Source organism: Varroa destructor, unplaced genomic scaffold (genome assembly GCF_002443255.2).
Source record: "Varroa destructor unplaced genomic scaffold, Vdes_3.0 BEIS01000002.1, whole genome shotgun sequence".
Classification (NCBI taxonomy): domain Eukaryota; kingdom Metazoa; phylum Arthropoda; class Arachnida; order Mesostigmata; family Varroidae; genus Varroa; species Varroa destructor.
In genome coordinates, this window is record NW_019211455.1 from 38,560,972 (window position 1) to 38,581,629 (window position 20,658).

At 42.2% G+C, this 20,658-nt stretch overlaps 1 protein-coding gene and 1 long non-coding RNA gene across 8 annotated transcripts in view; one reads left to right on the forward strand and one right to left on the reverse strand.

Annotated features, from left to right (window-relative positions):
• On the forward strand, positions 1–4,453 carry LOC147757777 (uncharacterized). The gene is made up of 3 exons (XR_015322338.1): positions 1–857; positions 1,868–2,108; positions 2,510–4,453. It is a non-coding gene; the product is annotated as an uncharacterized LOC147757777 (long non-coding RNA).
• The window catches only part of osp (myosin phosphatase Rho interacting protein outspread), a 25,100-nt gene continuing 5,384 nt past the window's right edge, over positions 943–20,658 (reverse strand). Inside the window, exons 5-33 of one of the 7 annotated variants that reach the window (XR_015322337.1) lie at positions 20,291–20,442; positions 19,672–19,857; positions 19,375–19,468; positions 18,243–18,822; positions 17,902–18,026; positions 16,756–17,585; positions 16,143–16,569; positions 15,818–15,966; positions 15,255–15,462; positions 14,099–14,461; positions 13,021–13,296; positions 12,653–12,907; positions 12,154–12,381; positions 11,703–11,930; positions 10,949–11,535; positions 10,637–10,808; positions 9,948–10,325; positions 8,472–8,636; positions 8,026–8,124; positions 7,582–7,769; positions 7,020–7,331; positions 6,723–6,891; positions 6,328–6,503; positions 5,910–6,103; positions 5,218–5,345; positions 4,053–4,352; positions 2,930–3,659; positions 2,574–2,680; positions 943–2,069 (exon numbers count right to left, since the gene is read on the reverse strand). Coding sequence is in view for 3 of the 7 variants with exons in the window: in XM_086981712.1 (XP_086837838.1) it covers positions 3,420–3,659; positions 4,053–4,352; positions 5,218–5,345; positions 5,910–6,103; positions 6,328–6,503; positions 6,723–6,891; positions 7,020–7,331; positions 7,582–7,769; positions 8,026–8,124; positions 8,472–8,636; positions 9,948–10,325; positions 10,637–10,808; positions 10,949–11,535; positions 11,703–11,930; positions 12,154–12,381; positions 12,653–12,907; positions 13,021–13,296; positions 14,099–14,461; positions 15,255–15,462; positions 15,818–15,966; positions 16,143–16,569; positions 16,756–17,585; positions 17,902–18,026; positions 18,243–18,822; positions 19,375–19,468; positions 19,672–19,857; positions 20,291–20,442 (7,209 nt within the window). In the remaining 4 variants the exon portion in view is untranslated. Of the gene's footprint in view, positions 3,660–4,052; positions 4,353–5,217; positions 5,346–5,909; positions 6,104–6,327; positions 6,504–6,722; positions 6,892–7,019; positions 7,332–7,581; positions 7,770–8,025; positions 8,125–8,471; positions 8,637–9,947; positions 10,326–10,636; positions 10,809–10,948; positions 11,536–11,702; positions 11,931–12,153; positions 12,382–12,652; positions 12,908–13,020; positions 13,297–14,098; positions 14,462–15,254; positions 15,463–15,817; positions 15,967–16,142; positions 16,570–16,755; positions 17,586–17,901; positions 18,027–18,242; positions 18,823–19,374; positions 19,469–19,671; positions 19,858–20,290; positions 20,443–20,658 lie in introns of all 7 variants that reach the window. The other 6 variants (XR_015322334.1, XR_015322336.1, XR_015322335.1 and 3 more) reach the window with 6 other exon arrangements.

Sequence of the window (20,658 nt, forward strand, 5' to 3'; positions counted from 1 at the left end):
GCTAATACTGGATGGCAGGACCTGTAACAGTGATCCTTGATTTATTGTTTTGATGAGCAGGTTCTAAATGAATTTGGATAGGATACAACTATTTTATGAAATCAATCGCAGTCTAAAACGTTGTGCCAGTTGTAAACAACAATACAGATAAGTTCACCAGTAAAAATAATTATATCAGAAATTAGAAACAAAATAGGGCCCTCCCACATGTGGTATTTTCGTGTCGAATAAACATGGCATAGACGTTTGGCTGAACGAATGTAGGTTTCAAACGTTATATCGCATGTTTCTCCCACAACTAAGACTTAACCTGAAACTCAATCCTTAACTTCAATTTAAGGCTATACGAGGGAAAAAAGAGTGCCCTGATTTACGAATCGTTCGAATGATATTCTTCGAGTTACATTCGCTTGTTCATATTCGAAGTCTACACTTGGTGCATTCTAATAAACCATATGCATGTTGCTAGGCTGAGAAATATGAACGTAGCACGTGCTATTAATTAAGAGAACGCGGACATTTTGTCAAACGTGCACAGTAGGAACCTATACAAATAGAACCTCCCTGCTCATATACCTGAACGGAAATGTATTAAGATAGAATAGCGAGTGCAGCCCTGATTATCGGTAATCGATGATTAATCTCTATCACGAACTAGCGCGATATCTTCTGAATGGCACCGCCGACAATTTCAAAAACTGCGAAGCGGATTAGTGAAGCAATTCGAAATAATGATGGTTACCCAAAAAAATGTTTTCGTAATCAATGTTTGTTTACTTCAGTTTTCCACACTGGCCCTACTATCTATGACTGAAAAAAGTGTTTCATTTCCTAAAAAGCGACGAGTCATCGCTTCGGTAAGCTTCATATTAATCGAAACATCTCTATAGATTCAAGAGGGAAAAAAAAAAGTTAAGCTAAGATGAAATTAAATAGATCGCGTTAACATACAAATCGACTTGTTTGTTTATTTATAGTCATTTCATGATAATGATACAGTCTATTTTATTACAACAATCGTTATAATCATTGCTGTTACTATTATTATTCACAACTGTCACATACGCACGATGCACTTTGTTTTATCCGCACATCCTGGTCATTCATGCACACTGGTTTAGACGTCTCAGCTATATCCAATCCAGCTGCGGACAATGACTTTGATACAGCCGTTAGGCAAATGACAGACGTACCCAATTAAGGTGATGTATTATTATATCTACCATCTTCGCTCGGTTTACGGGGTGGGTGAAGGGACAATCCGTATACACCATCGTACAAACAGAACAGCGGTATATTTTACTCGAATAGCTTAGTGAATGGTAGGGAACAAAAGTTCTGTTGCCTGCGCTGCCAATGTGGACAAAGCACGAGTGTGATAGATACCAAATGGATGGTGAGATGGTCACGGCTAACCACCTCGTGGTGCCACCTCGTGCTTTGTCCGTTGAGGTTTTTCCATCGCTGTTCGTTTCGAAGGCGCTCTGCCGGCGCAAGTGTCGTACCAGCGAGTTATATAGGCGTCCTATTTTTCCCTTGTGTGCGTTATAACGAACCAATAATGGAACGTGGACCATGGACGCTACACAAGGAACACCTAATATTTTCATTAATTTAATTATTGTTGTTGTTGTTTGCTCCATTGCCATTGTAATAACTGACATCTATCTCTATTACTGGAAAAAGTAAATTTTGTATGATAACATAGCATCTTCTTACTTGTCATTGTCATTCTTCATTTCTAACACGCGATTCATTGCTCCTGTTTATTGCTTACTGCTTTATATTTGTTAGTCATAGTCATATGAAAACCGCTAAGTCACGCAGTAAGGGTCACTAACGCTGGAAATCAAATTATTTTCAGTAGAAAATAAAATGGCTAACGTCAGATATCAACATGATTGGTAGAGTCGCATGCGCACACACGCCAGCCGCTCCATGGTTTTGCCGTAGGCCAAACGTTTCTATTTCTCGCAGTTGGCAGCATCCTGACCATGCATTTATGCGTTTAAGTCGAAGTTCCGCGTTTGTTGTCAACAGTTACATCAAGGTCGTGTCGATGGCGAATGCTGCAATGAGTGGACATCCGAACACGACGGCCATACGAAGTTAGTGTCTTGGTGTATTTGTATGATTTGAAACCGTGAGTTAATCTATCTGGTTTTTCATCGCTCCGTAAAGAAAAACAGAAAACTTTGGTAAATGGAATTAGTAAGCATATATTTTCAAATACCGATATCGATATATATATATATTCGAAATAGAAAGAAATCTATTACAGTTTGTTTTCGAGCCTGTTTAGTGTCACTACTGATGTCGCCATCGAAAAGAAAACCCGAGACTATTTTCCATATTCTCCCAAGCTTATCTGTATGTTAGTTAGGTGTAGTATATAGTCATGCATTTTTATTGTTAAACACCATTTTGTCTAATATTCAATCGTTAATAGGATCGTTATTACAAGTATGCTTCAAAGTAAAAAATCAAGCTTTATTTTGTCGTTTCAAAGACTCGCAGAAGACGTTTGGCCGCGCGAACCTGTTGACATTACACAAGTGCAAACGAGATGTTACCTCTCATTGAACCAGTGTCCCAGAACAAGCGCAGAAACTCGAAATTCAGAATATAGGCCGAAACGCAGACGCTATGCCACTACAGATCCGCAGAAGCTCATAGAAAGCTGCAATGGTCCGAAAACGAAATGCTCAAATATCGGCCACACTGTAAAATGGACCTCAAGCACATACATTCAGCGTGCAAGTATACACAATTTAGATGCTTAGCCTTGGGTAAGCCGGTCAGACAAGCGGGATAAATTTAACTCCTACGAAGCGAGCCACATCGCCGTAACTTGGAAGGACAGACTAGCACATCTAGGCACAGATCAACATGTTGGGGAAATCCTTCAATAGAAATGCTTGTAGCTCACCTCTCCTGCGCATGACTGTAGTCAGGGTATGCGCCCCCTGTATTCCAATACGGAACGATAGGTTACGACTGACAGTTGAGCTGAATAAGGAGGTCGCCGAATTACGAGTAGACAGCTTTGTCGACCGAGAGAACAATCCGCACGCTTTTTCTGAAACTCTTTTTCCTTGTCTGTTTATCCTACATCTCATAGCCTAACGCATAGTGGCAATAACAGTGTGGTGTGTATGATAGTTTGTCTTCTCCGTTCGTTATGTAAGCGACTACGACAGTTCGATCTATACAACTCACTATATTATAACGAAGCCATTTCACGTGCCCCCAACAATGATAATGGCGATATGAAAGCGAGAAGAAGCCATAAGGAGCATGACACAAAGGCATCCCTGCCAATATCTACGTTAGTCAGAGCTTGTACCCGGCGAATAAAACCCATCGTGCCGAGTAAACCTGTGGGTGCCATATAATGAATGCTCTAGAGGATAGCGTGCTTAGTACTTGGGTTGCCAGGGAAGGTCGAGGGTCGTTTTAGCACGGCTCAATGCCTTAGGTTTAGGACTATCCCCCTGACCAGCCTCGGCTGTTTGCAAATGTTGTTGTACCTTGGACGGCGACGTTGCGGGCTGTGCCCCAGTCTGACTTAGGGAGCTTGGTAAGCCCGTTGGCGAGGCATTTGTAGGATGTCGCAATGGCGTGTCGGATCGAGCTCTTGTGGCCAACAGATCAAACAACTGGAAAGAAACCATAGTTGATACAAGTTACATATATATATTATTGAAAAGTGCTGATCGACCAACTTTTCACATTGTTGATGGAGCACGTATATCACAATAACACGTTTTCTTGCCTTTCATTAAACAGGCCCATAGCCCCGTTGGGAGCGCTTCAATGTCTCATGGATTTCCCTCATAACACATACACATATTTAATGTTATTAAAAGAGGTGTATACATATGGAATCAATTAGTCACGTCCTTTCATCAGCGACGAATATTATATAGGCGAGCGTCTTTCGAGTTAAGCACAACCGTGAATTATATTTGTATTTTATTTTTCTAGCAATAGCCGCAATAAAATCCAGTTATCTAGAGTAGTGACAAGTTACGTAAGCAATCAACTTATACCTGTGTATTGGCTTTTTGCAATTGTTTTTGAGTAGTGTATAATCGTTCCTGTACAGCTGCAGCCTCAACGCATTTCTTTGAAAATTTCTCCGACAAATTCACGATGTCTTCCCGAATCTCGTTCAATACTCTTTCGTTGGAAACAGGTGTGCCCTGCGCATGTACCTCGCGTGCTTCTTGATTTGACGCGTTTACTTTTTCTTTGTCTTGAGTAATACATGACGTCCCTGAAGGTTTCATATTTGCCTTCAGTTCTTCGATATGTGATCTATGTTGACGTTGAATAGCTTCGAGAGCCACCTATGTTTTGATATGAACCGAGCATGATAATTCTAGTTAGGGTTAGCCTAAGTAACTTTCTTTAAGGACAGCTAAAATAAAACGCAGGATATTGCAGTGTTCTCACAGCGTACTGCTTGTTAAGAGTCGTAAAGTGTTCCATGATTCTGAATTAATTTTTTTACGGCGGAGGGAAAGAATCGTTATCGTAGTAAAAACCGATCGTTCCAAAAGAGTCGTCCGGTGTCAAAATGAAGTAAATCACAGTATTAAACCAAAATGCACTCCAAGGGGTGCTCTACGACTATTAAAAACGATTATTCGCCCAAGGTGATTTTCATTCTGAATTTATGGTTGTGTCAATAGATAGAATTCTACACTTAGGACACAGAATTTTGCACCTAAAAAACCCGAAGGTGATAAGAAGATGTTGACCTCACTGAGGGCTTTGGGATTACCTCTACAGTAGGTTAATCTACACAGAGGGTGGGGTCATCTAAGAGACTGAGGATAATCTTTTGGAGTGCGTTGTTTGGTAACCACCAGCTAACAAGCATCGTCCATGCCTGTTTCAATCTTAGCGGCGGCCAAAATGCTTACTTGAGACCAATATTCAGAAAAAAGAAGGAATAAAGGAAAATAAGAAATCATTTTTCAGGTTAATAGCTGCTGATATAGTTACCATGCCGTTTTACAGGTCTGCAAGAGTACCCCAGATAAGTCCAACAAGGGCCACTTCGAGTAGGCTTCTGGTTCTAAGTAAAGCAACGCCTACCGAGTGCTTGTTCGGACTAAAAAAGTCGAAGTATACATTTAGATATAATGCACACGCCGGAATAGAATAAGATAAGCGCGCGAATTTCTAAAAAGTCACGCTTAGTCTTACCTGCGTCGCACGAGTTTCCTCGGCAATAATACGTTCCTTTTCTGCGCGCTCAGCTTTCAGTTTTGTTTCAAAGTTTTCACATAATCGTGCTAATTCTGCTGCGTGGGATTCTTGCAAAAGTCCAATACCTACATACAGATAAGGTGTAGATAGGTATAAGAAAAGTATATGTTAAACAGTATGGAACCATCTTCATTTGATCCAGAGGGAATTTTTTTATGTGGTGGCCAGTGGTCCACATATCGCTGCTGCATGCGGTTCGTATAGTGCTCATTTCGCCGATAAATAGTTTTGCAATTTTTTGTATGTCTAAGCTATGCGCATTATAATATAAACTTTTAGGCAGCCCAAACACGTTAGAATGGACGCTAACTAGATCCGTGACTGTAAACCATTCTTCAACCGATATTATGTATAAAAAGTGCACATGTGGTCAGGCTCGCTCAAGAACGATTCTGGACCATTTTCAACTGGGCCTATTTTTAATTTGTTAAAACAGCAAGAGAAATCATTGATGGAAACCTAACTAACTACCTATCTAACTATTGGCTGCACATGTATATATGATTGATATATGAATTGCTGAGCAGGAGGTCATAAGGTCAAATCCCTAAAGGCGTGTGAGGTTTGATGCTTTGGCCTCTGCGGTTCTTTAACAAATGATTGTTAACCGTTGATCTATCTAAACTTACCTTTGTCACAAAGCTGACGGACTTGTTCGAGCTCGTTTTGCCATCGTGGTAACCTATGAATGTGGATCTCCTCACCAATTTGCAACTGCTCTCTTAATCGACTTTCTAGGTCCGCTTGCAGGTTAGCCACTCGGGCATCGTATGAATTTCGAGCGGCGTCCAGTGCTCGTTGTAGTTCTTCGCAGCTGTTACACCTGTGCCATTACAAAACATGCACAAGATAAACATCTGTGATTTGCTCACTGACCAGCGGACTATTGTGGAAAACTACCCAAGAAAATCAGACAATGAACGCCCTGAAAGCAGCATTAAACAAAAGTCTACGTGCTAAACTAAGAAAATCGGCAAAGCCTTCGTTAGCAATCCATGTGTCACTTTTTAAACTATGACTGTTAATGATAGGCAGGACAGAACATACTGATCGCTGTTGAGCTTGCTGCGTTTTCCTGCGTCGTCCTGTTCTGCCATGTGCATCTCCATGGCTTCTATTTCTTTTTCGAGTCGTTCACAACCGGGACATCCTGCCGACAACGCTGCTTCATACTCTTCAAGGCGGCTCAATAATGTCGGGCACTCAGCACAACTGGTTTGCTCCTGCAAACGACAAAGCCAGACGTTAACTTACCTGTTAACTATAGCTAATAGTAAGAATGTCCTTCTGTCGCTGATGGCGCTACCTGTGCTATTTGAACTGTGTTCCAGCAATAGGTTATATATTTCTTTTATTATTGTATTATTAGAATCATGTAGGCCACTTTGCGGGGTAGAGAATATCAATCAGAGACAGAAGACACCATACTAGTTGATACTAACCTGGAGCTGTTTTTCAAGCCTGTGGCAGTTCTCGCAACGGCCACTGTCCGATTGTTGAGTAAGATTTTCAAGCTGCCTTTTGAGTCGCTCACAGCCTGAGCATTCCGTCAGTCCTGAGCTGCCCATACTTCTATCACACCCGCTTCGTTCACGTTCAACTTGTTCCAACCTACAAAGCCAGAGGCACCATAAGTGCATGCATAATCGTTTACACCTTTTTTTTTTTTAAACGACTCTTCTCGACTATGATATGAGATTTGTTAATGGACTTCGACAGTTGGTCAAACTTTAAAGTACCTTTGCCTCAGAGAATTGAGTGCGTCTTTCTGGGCATCCTGTTCCCTAGCTAATTTGGCTTGTACGCGTCCAATCGCCGACGTGACCGTAGCTGTAAGAGACGGAATGATAAGCCCACAGTCACCGCCGCCCACTGCAGTTGCCGACGAAAGATGCGCTCCACTGGTCGAGGCGCTTCCTGAAGAATGAATACCATCGGCGCTCGCTCCTTGGGCTGAATTTTGGCCAAAGGAACCTCCGCCTGTTAGGCTCGAAGACATATGCTCGCCCGGAGAGGACCCGTGAGAAGAGTTGACAACGCAGGCAAGCCACCTATAGCAGAAGATGTTTGCCAAAGATCGTTTAGCCATGTTCCCAATACCACTAGGAACGGCCCACTAAAATATTGCAATAGTGTATACACTGCTACACTTGCAATGATCGTGCTTACAAGAGTTATGATTACAAGAGCTTATGATTACAAGAGTTGACTCAACAAATCCTCGACAACTACTCTACAGTAAGCATTATGAAATCATTATGCCGGGGTGCCGATCAAATGATAGTTAACAATGGTACTTACCTTTCTACAGCTTGTGGAACGTCGCTAGTTCCGTTAAGCATAAGAAGCATCTCGAAGAATTTAGAATGGACGCTTTCGAGTACCTGAGCGGACGATGCTATGGATGGGGCTCCACCGGCTGTTAGAGCTGAACTGGAATTGCCACTTGTAGCGGAGTTTCCTGAGCCCCGAAAGGCTGTTGTATTAGCCTGTTGTTCAATCAAACATTGTCTTATTAATATTATATTAGGGTGACGCAGACAGTTTATATGGATTAAGACTTATTCGCTTGAAAAATATATAGAATAGAATTGAATTAATCCGTTTATGTGTATAGATTTAGATTTTGTTTAAAAAGTGCTTGCTTCTAAATTTCTAGCTATCTTCACATTTAAATCGATTAGCAAAGTAGCCAAGATTAACTTTATAGCTAAGGAGAAAGTTGTGAATTAGTTTAGAACGAACCTGATCCGAATTAGCGATAGGCGGTGACGAGATTCGCCGGAAAGTCTCGGCGAGGCATGAAGACGACAATGATTGTTGCTCTAGGTAGGCCAGGTAACCCTATACGGTGAAATTACAATATGATCGATAAGAAGAAAGTATATCAACATTGCCTATCAAATTACTTAAAGATAACAAAGCGTAAGCAAAAAAATTATAACATTTACATACATAACTGAACTAGCAGAATTTATATTGTGATGCTATGAGTTTCAGATATAATGTTTTAACTATAACAAGCTAGTTTCAGGCCCCGAGAGGCAATGCATTTCGCTGAAGGTTGAATGCATTGCTTCGGTATTGCAGGACACGTACCCCATGTTATTATTTGTTTGATTACCATCGTGCTATGTGTACATATTTAAGCTAGACATGCAATCTGGATAACCATCCAATAGTAACTTCACCTTGAAGATAGCGAAGACGCAAATAAGCGTAACCACTTCGTTGACCTCTGGCAAGATTTCGGTCTCCATAGCGGACATTACGGAATCGTCAACCAAGGCTCCAACTCCTGTTGTTGCGGAAGATCTAGACGTCGCAGAATCGCCGAATACACTAACGTCTAGAACCTAATATAAAAAAGTTAGTTCGGAAGATTGTAAGGTCGTCTAATAGATTGTATTGGGAAAATGATAACGCTGGTACTTAAAGCTGCGGAAGACTTGATTGAAACTTACACGTTTGCCTAATTAAATAGCTTTAAAGTTACACATCTCGAATACTAATTGCATTGGGTCACAAATTTGTGTTGGTATCACTCGTAAGCTGAGATTTGGCGGCTGTGGATCTGCTAAGATTGTAATGTCGTTGCTCAGACCTTAGACATAGCTTTCTGAAGGTGAGTGAAATTCTTGCAAAAATTCTTCATATTTACTACGATAAAGGCACAAATGTTGTCCAAATTCGTTAAGAAAATTGCGGTGCTTATAATAAAGATGCTTTATTGGAAGGGATGGTCCAAAAATGGCTCTGCCGCTTTCGTTCTAGAAATTTCAAAATGAACAATATGCCTGTCAATGATCAACCAGTTGCAAAAAGTTGATGAAATCATTATGGAAGCTGAAACAAAACCGACGCGTGAGTACCTATGACACTGTGAAGCAACTAAACATTTACCACCAAAAAGTTTTAAATTATTTAACAAATACCGGGTGCAAATATAAACTTGATGCTTTAGTACCACACAGACTGGCGCAAAAGTTTTCCATCAGAAAGCCCCCTACAGAAACATAACGAAATCGAATTATTTCTAAAACGGCCAATTGTGCGTGATCACATACGATAGTAAAAGCCGAATAAGAGCATGGTCAAAAGGAAGCAAGACTATTTATGGAAAAGCCCGGACTAACGCCAAAGAAGGTAACTCTATGTGTCGTGACGGGATTGGAAAAAAATGATACATAATAATGAGCTACTGTTGCTTGACGCGATTTGTTCGGACTCCTACGGTAAATAACTAACAAGATCACAATAAGCCATTGAAAAAACCGATCGGAACTAATGAAAAGGGCAAGCGTTGCCTTCCACTATAGTTATGGCAGAACACATAAATCTTTAGCTTCCCGGAGAAAATTAGGAGAACTCCAATGGGAAGTTCTAACACATCCGCACTTTAACTTGAACCTTGCGCCATCAAAGTATCATCTATCTCAGTTATTTTAATTTAGTTTTAATGGACGGATGTAAAAAAATTGCTTATTACAACTTTTCGGTTTGTAAAAAGAAGGTGTATATATATATATATATATATATATATATATATATATATATATATATATATACCCTTTTTTTGGCTCTACATATATATATATATATATATATATATATATAGAGCCAAAAAAGGTATATATATATATATACCTTTCTATTGTTCTACTTGCCTCAATGCAGTCTTTGCGCAATTCATAGTTGAGCAAATCAATATCGGTTTGGAGCGCATCGGCTATAAGTGCTTTCATTTGGCCTGGTTCCGGCATTTTATCGAAGTTAATGAGCAACGTCGAGCCATGACCCAGGCTTTTGTCCAGGTAAAAACCAACAGAGGTTGACACTCGTGCGATTGCTTCTGTAACACGTGAAAGTAGAGCTTCCTGACGAGCAACACAAGCACACGCGTCCCAGGCCTCTGGACAAGAACCGTTGTTGTAGTCACCCATATCTACGGATCCAAATTCATAACCCCGACGCGAATGATTGGCCAGCAGGCGTGCCAGCGATTCTTGAATTGCTGAACGCTTTCCTCTTTTATAATCAGCAACCTTAATCAGCACAACAACACGAGTGATTATTGATCGATAAATGTTACACATATAGATAGATCACTTTACGCCTACAAGTCCGCTCTACTGAAAGTCGCATAAAAGACTTCTGAAACGTCCTGAGATATAAGTATGTTGTAAGAATATAGGAGGAATATAGCATGATTTAGCCTAAAAAATTATGACTCCGCTAAAAGTAGTTCAGATAAGTCGGTCCGGGATAAGATACGCTTTGGTTTGCAAGTTCTAGCATTTATTTACATGTAAGAATAAATTGAAGTATAAGAAAAACATTAAAAATGATGTATCACCTTGAAAGCAGCGCAGTCGAATTGCGCTTTGACCTGAGCCACGGCGTCTCCGAGGGCCGCAATGGGGTCAATCGGGCCAGATACGAAATCCTCAACCAAAGAAGCTGAACCGCCTTGTTCAGTTGCGCGAAGTCCTTGCTGAAGACCTTCAAAGATTGCGTCTGCAGTAAAGCTGTTTGAAAAACTAAAATTAGCATACAAGGTTCTAGTAATGTATGCGTCCAAAAGAACTTCGAATTCGGACGCCCTCAACTTCCTCGCCAGTTCCGTTTAAAAGAGTTGACTGTGGTTCATGTAGTTTGTCTTACTCACCAGTTCCGACTGAGGCTTGCATTAAAAGAGGCGAGTACTCGATGCATTTGTCGAGCAGAACCGTGAAGAGAGTGCCTGAGGTCGCGGTCTGTGTCGTTAACCATTCGGACAGCTCGTGCCGTTTCTTGCAATAGGAGCAAATTATAGGCGAGGCCGAGCGATGCCTTATCAGATGCTCCGCGGCCTTGCAGTGAGCCGGGTACCCGATCACACGCACAGCTCAAGTGATCAATTAGTTCCAGCAGTTGGCCTAGGAGGCGACACCAAGGTGCGTCTTCAGCGGCCCGTCGCAAACCTTGTAACGAGCTCGTGAACCAGCATAATAAAGAGTCTACTCTCTGCGAAAGCATTTCAAGACATTCATACGGTGACATGGAGCTGATTGAGCTACACGATGGGTCGAGGCCTGGATCCATCGTGAGTTCGGTGAGGTCCGTCATAGACGCTGATAGGCTGGCGGTTCCTAGGGCTCCAAGAGGACCCGTTTGCCATTCCTCAATTCCGATAGGATCCTTCACTGTGCGTGATTGAAGATACAGCTTAGCCTTCATTGGCATACCACCAGCAGCTTCAACTGCAGCTTTCACCTACAACAATATTTTTTGTATAAAATTACAATACGTTTTATTTCCAGACAAATCAACTCATTTAAAGAAACAAGCAAATTTCAGTCTTAGATTCTTATCTAAGTGCGCCAACATTCAGTTAATATTCTATAGAAACGCAGTGCATGAGTCGATCGAATGCTATTTACCTTTTGATCTAAGTGATATATGCGATGAGCAGAGGTATTAGTTTCCGAGTTCTGTGAATCAGTGCTAAAACGTCGGTTTACGGGCTGTTTGCCAGCGAGCCCTGGCGTCGAAGTTGTAGCGTGTGATCGAAGATCTTCCGATACATCCGACTGAGAGTCTGTCATGGTAGACATGTCTTCAAGGAAGAGCATTTTGGCCTCTAGATTCGAAAGCTTCGTTTCGATATCCTAAAAAAATGATTTGTTTTCTCCAGCTAACTTATTATATAAACAGAGTACCATAAACTCAAGGGCTATTAGCAGCAATACTGGCCTTTCGATGGAAAATGTCCTGCCAGCACGCGTGCCGTACAGACATTTCGATGTCACTTAATTAGGTACTGGTAATCGTTCTATTACTATTTAGTACATCTAAAAAGGAGATAATGCCGCCCTTATATCACACACATACCTTAGATAAAGTTAACGAGGCATCCTTGCCCTTCAAGGAGAGACGTCGCTTTTCAAGCCGGGCTAATTTTTGCTTTGCTAACTTGGCATTCTTCTCAGAAGCGCTCAGTTTCGAGGTTAAATCGTCTAGTCGAAGGTTAAGCAATGCGCTCTGTTGTCGATGTTCTTCGGCAGCCATTTTCATATCGTTGGATACGCGCACAAGCTGTAGCTCTGCGTCATCAGCGGTCTAAATTAAAATAGTAAATAATATGATTGTCAATTGAAAAATATAATTATAGCTAGCTAAGTTTAGCAGGACTTATCTTTAACCTACAATGCAATATAGAACCAGTGGCGAAATTGATTTCTCTTAACTAGAAGAAGCGTTATGACTGTAAAATTAACATCTGATTTGAAGGTCCAATCCAGCACGTTCTAAAAAAACACCGGCAACTAGTTTTGACTATAGACACAAAGCAGCGATTGTAAGATAAGAGGTCTGTCAATGCATTGTAAACCTTTTGTGAGTCGATCAGCTCTTTCGTCAATCTAGCTATTTCGCGCTGCGCCTTCGTCAGTTTTTCATCCCGTTCGGCCTGTGTAGCAGACGCTGTCTGTACGGCGGCATTACTTTTTGGAGGCACGGCACGAGGAAGCCCGCACTCCGCAGCTTTTAAATTCGCGTTGGTTGTGTTAGCGAACTCTACAACATCCCCAACCAAAGTTTCCAAAGAAACAATGTGGGACTGCAGATCTAAGCACTTTTCCTTTACCTGTTTTTTGTTGAAAAATAGTAAAGTTAATATTCGGTTAAATCGCGTAGGCACCTCGATGAATTTCGAAAAACGAACATACGGTTTCATGTTTAGAGGAGAAGTTTACCAACCTCCTTTAGAGCTGTCTTGGCTGAGATGTTTTTGAGCAGTTGCAGGCTTTTCGACACAAGTTCCTGTGCCCGTCTTGAGGCATCGTCCACCTCCTCAGTACATGAACGCGAGGGGGAGAGACTTCTTGGTTCGTGACTACGAGATATCGTTGATTCTATTATGGAACGCGAGGTTACGTATTGCTGGTTTGGCACTCCAGACGATGTTGCTACCAGTCTTCGCAACGCATCGATCTCAGCCTGCTTGGCCTCGAGGTCGCTGCGTGCCACCCGCAGCTAAAATTGCCGATTTATACAACAACGTGAGCATTTAACTGTGGGTAATAACGGCTAGCTTCTGAGTGAATATGGTAAGACGAATTTGCAAAACGCATTTTCCAACTGAGGAAACTTATAAACAAATAGTAAGGAAATTTCGTACTTCCATTAGAATAGGGACGCTCCCCGTAAGCTGGCTAGAAGCAGAGTAAAAAATTGACAGATTCTGCTCGTACGACTTCATCGATCGTAAGTGACTCGGCAAAAGACCGTAGCTTGACATGCAAATTCACATTTGCAGAAACGTATCAAACATTGTTACATGCAGCACTAGTCTTACAACATGCACTATGTAGCAAACGAATTCATTTTCAAATATCTATGATCTATAAATATCTACCGATAAATAGAGACCGGCGGAGGTAACTGGCATAAGTTGGTATTTAATAGGCGCAAAGCGGAATTATCATGAAGATGTACTCGTATGAAGACAAGCAAACTCATTCCATATCTATTCTCAAACGCTAGCTTTTATGCGACTCGTTTGTTCCAAAGTATTAAACATATGCTATCTAGGGACCTACCATACAAAACCAGCAAAAAGCTCACAAACTATTCGTATGCAAATTAAGATACCCAACCTTGTTACAAGCATAACAGAACAGGATGATAGGATAGGTTGAAGGAATTAGAAAAAAAGAAATCAGATGTGATGATTCGACAGAACGAAACATTCAACCGAAGTTGGAGTTGTTGTTGCTTTGACAGTTTGATCTGTCCCCTTGTCGCTTTCGTTCGCGCTCTGCCTAGATGTAAGTACCTTATTTTCAAGGGCTTGAGCGCGCGCTATCTTGTGCATTGTGGTGCCACGGTGCGATTGCCTCTGCAAATGGTGTCCTTGCTGGTGAGCAGATGTCAACGAATGACCATGGCGAGATGAAAGATGGTTATGTCCATAAGCAAGTCGTTGCTCCTGACCGCCGCCGCCGCCGCCGCTACCACTACTATTAATGTTGTTGCCGTCGATTGTGTCTATGTCTACGAGGTCTAATAACAAACACTCCTCGTTCTCGTCCTCATCGGCTTCATCAGCTTCGTCCTCTTCAGGGCCGCAACTGGACTCCTCGTCTTCGCTCTCAAGTGCCATACTAGCACCAACAACGCCGCTAGCTAAAGACGACATCTGTGTCGTCGTGGCATACATAATGTAATACATGGAATTGTCGCTGAGTTCAATGAGCTTCTCAAGATGTAAACAAAAATCGTTTCACCATACAGCGGTTCAATCGCTGCACGGTGTCAAATCGTAGCAGATTAGCAAGTGACTGACTATACCCGCTTCTATTGTAGACTGTCCCTAATTACAAATCTGCTTCCTTTGTAGGAGTTTGTTTGTCACTACGTGTTCTGTAGAAAAAAAGCGTTACGGGTGTGCGTGTAAGGGCATAGTAGAAAAGACGCGAAATTTGAAGGTAAGGTTTGCAACAAACCTACTGTTTTTGGTATGGTAGACTCATCCGAAAGCTGATATGGTGAGAGTGATTTGGTGGAGCGCAACGTAGGCTACGAATACATGGAGCACCAAAGACTTTGGCGAACTGTTCTAGGCAAACACACCTAATGCGAAAATAGCTACCAGCCTTCGCTAGACTTATTCGACGAAGCTATTTCCATGAACATTTTCAATTTTTTACACTTTCGAAGTATGTCGTATGCTACACTCGGTGTACAGCGGATAACTGTGTCGTAGCAATAAGTTCTAATTTTAATTCGTGCAACTACACCTAAAAGCGTCTTTAAAGTTCTTGTAAATGCTTAAAAACGATGCTATTAAAGCGTCAGAATTTGATGAGGAGTTTTCCGAAAGTGACGTGCCCAAAAAACGTCTATAGCTTCGTTCTTTTATACATACTATATACGTACGAATACTTATATATAACGTAACGAGTCTGACCGCTGCACACATCGATCCTCACCTTTTGTTCCAGCTGCTGGACGTTGGTGTTGCTGGCGGCTGTCACGTCTAGAATACTATGAGATGCTGTAGCTTCGCCAGACATTTGTGAGCTTCCTAAGCCAGATCGCACTCTAGAGTGCGCGCTTGAACTTCGCGCCCGATGTTTAGCTTTTGAAAGCGCATTACGGTTGGGTACAGGTGACGGTGGCAACTCAACACGACCTCCACTATAATTAGTTGCAATCACAACAAACGTTTTACAAGAGTTGTAAGCCATTTTGTTTCGATGCTACGATCGTTGCAGAGCCCCTCCAAGCATCGATTCCGTCAAACAATTCGTCATCGAATACATAAGATAGAAACGCTTCTTGAGAATCCCGTTTCAAAATCATTCCCTATTCATTTGACAGCAGGCGATAGTTAATGGCCTTATTAGTGCTATATACATATATATATATATATATATATATATATATATATATATATATATATATATATATATAGAACAAAGATATATATATCTTTGTTCGGAGCACAATATAAAATCTACGCAGCTCTAAATTATGCGAAATGATTACTCACTGTCGCGCTGTCAGTGCGTGAGGTGTCTCCTGAGTCGGTGTTGAATCTGTGGCTGAGAAATAGCTACCCTCTCCGCCTGAATCGCATGGACTACCGACCTGGCCAGTGTTACTCAAAGCCCGGTTGCTTAGTCTCTTCGAAGGGGTAGTCTGAAGAACAGTACATTGATGATCACAAGCACGATGATGAGCTTCGCCGACGTAAGCTTCTTATGGCATTTATGTAAGTAAAAATTGATTGTTCTTTTTTTTATGTATCTCAGATAGCTGAATTTCTTTAATATTCTATAAGTCCAGCTAATTGTACTAATAAAAACATAAATAACCTTTTCTTGACCGAGGGGCAGAGTCATCTCTTTCGTGCAATGAGTAATGGACTCAGTCGTTGTTACTGGCGAGGTAATAGGTCCAGATGTCGTCGTCGTTGTTGTCCTGGCCGGACTGAGCTGTCTCCTGAACTGTCTTGAGTTGTCGCTATGACCAGATAACATAGCGGAGCCAGGAGATCCGCCTGCCGAGGACGGCGAAGAGGAAGAGGTAAGGCCCGAGGCGATGCTAGCGGTCGAGGATCCGATGGATGAAACCGTAGCCAAAGTGAGACCGTGAGTTCCAACCGAACTCACAGGCGCTACAGCTAGGGCATTCGAGGCAGCGGCTGCCTGTCGGATCGCCTGAAGCCAATTAGTACGAATAGCGGCTGTTGCAGCGCTCAACACGAGCTCCCTACTTGATCCCTCGCCACCAGAAGGTGTCCTGTAACGTGAGAAAATAATATTCAAATGGCTTTGATTTTGTAAACATGTAGGTCGTTTCAAATCCTAAAGGTGAGCAGAAGCGGAATACAACCTGTTCTCCCCCTTATAAGATGTTATTGTAAATACATAGCACTTTTGTTTGACGGTATAACCTTTTTCCTGTGCGAACGCTCTCGTTACTTACCAGACTAGGGCGAACGCATAGTTTCTATCGGCATTATCAAGTTCGGTTGCTGCGCGTAGCGCACGCGTGTCTAGTGTTCCTCGTGCTTGGCCTTTCTCTTCCGCTGATGGATCTGTAAACTGTGAAAACGAACCCTGTCGAAGCACAAACCACAACCGTGTCCAATCCACTTGGCCGTTATAGCGTTGCCTTAGGTAGAGCCAACCCTTTTTCGTCAATAGGGCTCCTCCGCCTGCGTGATGTTGATCGGCCTGGTTCGACGACGCTCCTAACGGCCCTAGTGCGGACGCTGGACTGAGGCTGCCAATATGTAGGGATCCCGGACCACCATCGACGTGGTCCTCGTCCAAATCCAGCGGACAGCCGTCCGGCACGCCACGCTGCTGAGGTGGAGAACCTAACGTTTTCACTTTACGATCTAGCACAGTGTTTGACGTCTGAAGCTTATTAGGAGTGACAACTGGACTTGTGTTAGCTGACTGGCTTTCATGAGAGCCAAGGTCGGACATTAGGAGGTAAACAGAATTGCTGTGACACGAACGTTTTCCAGGACTCCCGTTATTTGCGCTGGGTGTCAACCCCTGGCTGGTCGGCGTATGAGACTGACCAAGCTGGGACACTATCGGTGAACGTTGCCTCCATTCACCGAACTGTCCACCCATCGAACTCCTTTGACTCACAATTGGACCACCCGGTGAGCTAGTGGAACGTACGTTTGGTGTTCCGATAATATTCCATTGACTCTGATGGGAAGGAGAGTTGTCTTCAATATGAGTCGGTGGTAGCATTTTTGCAACGCCGTCCGAACGGCTGCGTTGTGACTTCAGCGCCTGAAAAATACGATTCGACCAATACGACAGACATCTAAAGGGTCGTTCGTTGTCCTTTCAATACGTGTTAGGTCTACTACAAATCATATTTCGCCACTTATATACAATACTACACTTATATACTACAAAACATATCTGCCAGACTTTTGGGCGGAGGTATACTGATCGTGGTACAATTCTGGCAAAATACTAAGCTCAATAAAATCGTTTTTAGATTTGATGCTACATCTAATCACGTGCAAATATCAATGACGTGCATTGCTAGGATGAGAGTTCATTGGATCGTCTGCCACTTTTTGATCATCTGCATGCTCACTTTAGTCTCGCGTTTGAGGAATCGCCTTTTCTTTAACACTTCGCAGTCGTCCAACGAGTTCAGTCCGGGAGTTGACGTGAGACTTGGTGGACCATCAAACATATCCGAATTTGTCGTAATGAGTCCTAGGCAAAAAATTTCTGCAGGTTACTCTATTAGAATTGCTAAAGTAGGGACGTCATTAGTTCAAATTCTGCCGCTTGTTTCCGCGCGACTTGTTCCGTCAGCCCTAAAGAGTACGATAAATATCAAACGTCAATGACTTCGATGTGACGTAAATGTAAGTCGAGGCAAACTTTGGTTGACATTAAAGCCTTCTGACGTCAATTAGCGGGGCTCACCTGTTGTTTTGTTGCTGTTGTTACTGTTGCTACTGCTGAGAACTTGGACAGTGGCTTGTTGCTTTTGTTGCAACTGTCCGGAGGTCAGGACAACTCCAGGGGTTTTCCCAACGGCTTTAGAGTTTCCGGTTGTAGTTGTTACATTGACATTGACAACGTTCACATGGCTTGTATTACTGCCTGTGTTTGAGCTCGAGCTGTTTTTATTATTGTTGCTGCTGTTGTTGTTGTTGTTACTGTTGTTGTTACTGTTATTGTTGCTGCTGCTGCTGCTGCTGCTGCTGCTGCTGCTGCTGCTGCCGCCGCTGCTGCCGCTGCTGCTGTTGTTGCTGTTGCTGTTGTTCGAACTGTTCAAATTGTTCTGATTATTGTTCACATTTTTATTAATACTGTTATTGTTGTTGTTGTTGTTGTTGTTGTTGTTATTGCTGTTGTTACTGCCGGCATTATTGGCTCCAGTACTACTTTGTTTTCCAGTACTCGAGAGCAAAGAGTTAACGACCTGGTAGACCATAATTGAAGGACTTGACGAGAGAAAGTCTCCAGAAGACGCGGAGCCGCCATTACCCTTCGATGACACCTGTCATAGAAACGGCACATTCAGTTGATGGTGTTAGACAGATCATATTGATATTATTATGTCCAGAAGGAACATAATCGCTCGCGACGCTGAATCTGAAGTTTCGAATAAGCCATTGCTTCCCAGCTTCAGAATGAGTGCACCAATATACCAAAAATAATCTTATCGACTCTCGAAAACATTCGACAACGTTTTTTCCGTTTTAGTTTATCCTGGGCTATGCATTGTTAAGCACAACGGATCTGCAGATCCGTTTTACTCTCCAAACAAAACGTGAATACTATGAACTAGCGATTGCTCTGTTAGATAGAAGATATTCGTGATCGGAATCAAGGATTATTAATGCAACTTATAACATAGTTCGGTAAAAAGCTCTGTACAGGATCGCCGCATAAAAGACAGAAAAATCGAGACAAGAAATAGTCCTCTAAGAACAGCTAGTCACAAATTGTTAGCGGGTTATCATTAAGTAAATAACCATACCACACTGAAATGTTGCGATAGGAGTATTATACTACTATTATTGATTTCAAAATGAATCATTCTGTGTACCTCGTGCTCGTCGACGTCTCTGTTGTCGTCAGACGGTGATGACGTCGACGCTGGTGCTCCAACTGAGAAAAATCTTTGCCGAGCAGGTGTTTCCCTAGAATCGCATTGCAGATAATTACAAGTGAATGAAGGCATACAGACAGAATGCAGAAGACCATCGTTAGACTCCATGGGCCCTTCGAGAGCTATGTACACTTCTTTTTGAAATTGAAACTTGATTTGTTCATTCAAAATTACGCTTACTCTTCCGCTGCCGCATAGCGCTACTGCAAAACGTGTACCGTAAGAGTCAACTACCTGTTGCATTCCCTTTCGTGCTCGACTTCGAGTGCACTGGACCCATCATTGGACAGACCTGAGAGTCCTGATATGCCCTGTCGGAGCCCACTTGAAGTGGAACTAGGTAAAGAGCCTGGAAGTGTTTGATTGCGTTTTGCTGATGACCGGATATTGGGTGATGCTCTACATAACACGTCATACCATCTGTAACACAGTGTCAATAGTCACTACGGTCAAATACGTACTGAACTGCTATCCATACACAGAAAGAAACGCAGCCCCTCGACTGTCTACGTATACTGTATAAAAACAGGAGTATCTGATTGCTAATGAAGACCTCGAAATAAAATTTCACCTGAAAATCCTATCGTAATAGGAATCTTTCTTCAACACGCATTGAGCGCTGGCAATTGCCAAACGAAACTGGGTTATTAGTTTTTCTTCGGAAGCAATTATTTCGGGTAGAGCATGTTTTCCTTGCTCTCATACCAGACGCACAGTCTTGAGCACATCCTCAGATGTGGCTGACTTTCCCTATACAGGTCGTAATGCCCGTTAATCAGGTCGGTTAAGAACTGTAAGGGTGTTAATTTCAATAGGATTTATATGGCATCTATAATAAAAATTATACACTTACCTTTTAGACTCCTCTCGACAAGTGGCTTTGACGAAGTGGATCTTGTCTGAATAGGTAAGTGCAATACTGAAAGGATTTCCAGTCAACTCGTCTGCCAGCGCAACTTCAAGCGCATTTCGCATGTCGATTGAAGCGCATGGAAGAGTGTCCGGCTGCATGTAATACAGTTCCGAAACACATCATTTATCTAGGTATAAAATTTAGATATTGTTGCCCTAGCGACCTTATTTTTTGGTCATGCTAAATAAACGACACACACACACACACACACACACACATACACACACGTCTCATACACAGCATTCGATCTTGAATAAACATCAATATTATTGCAACAGTTAATAATTAACTATCTACTTTGTACATCA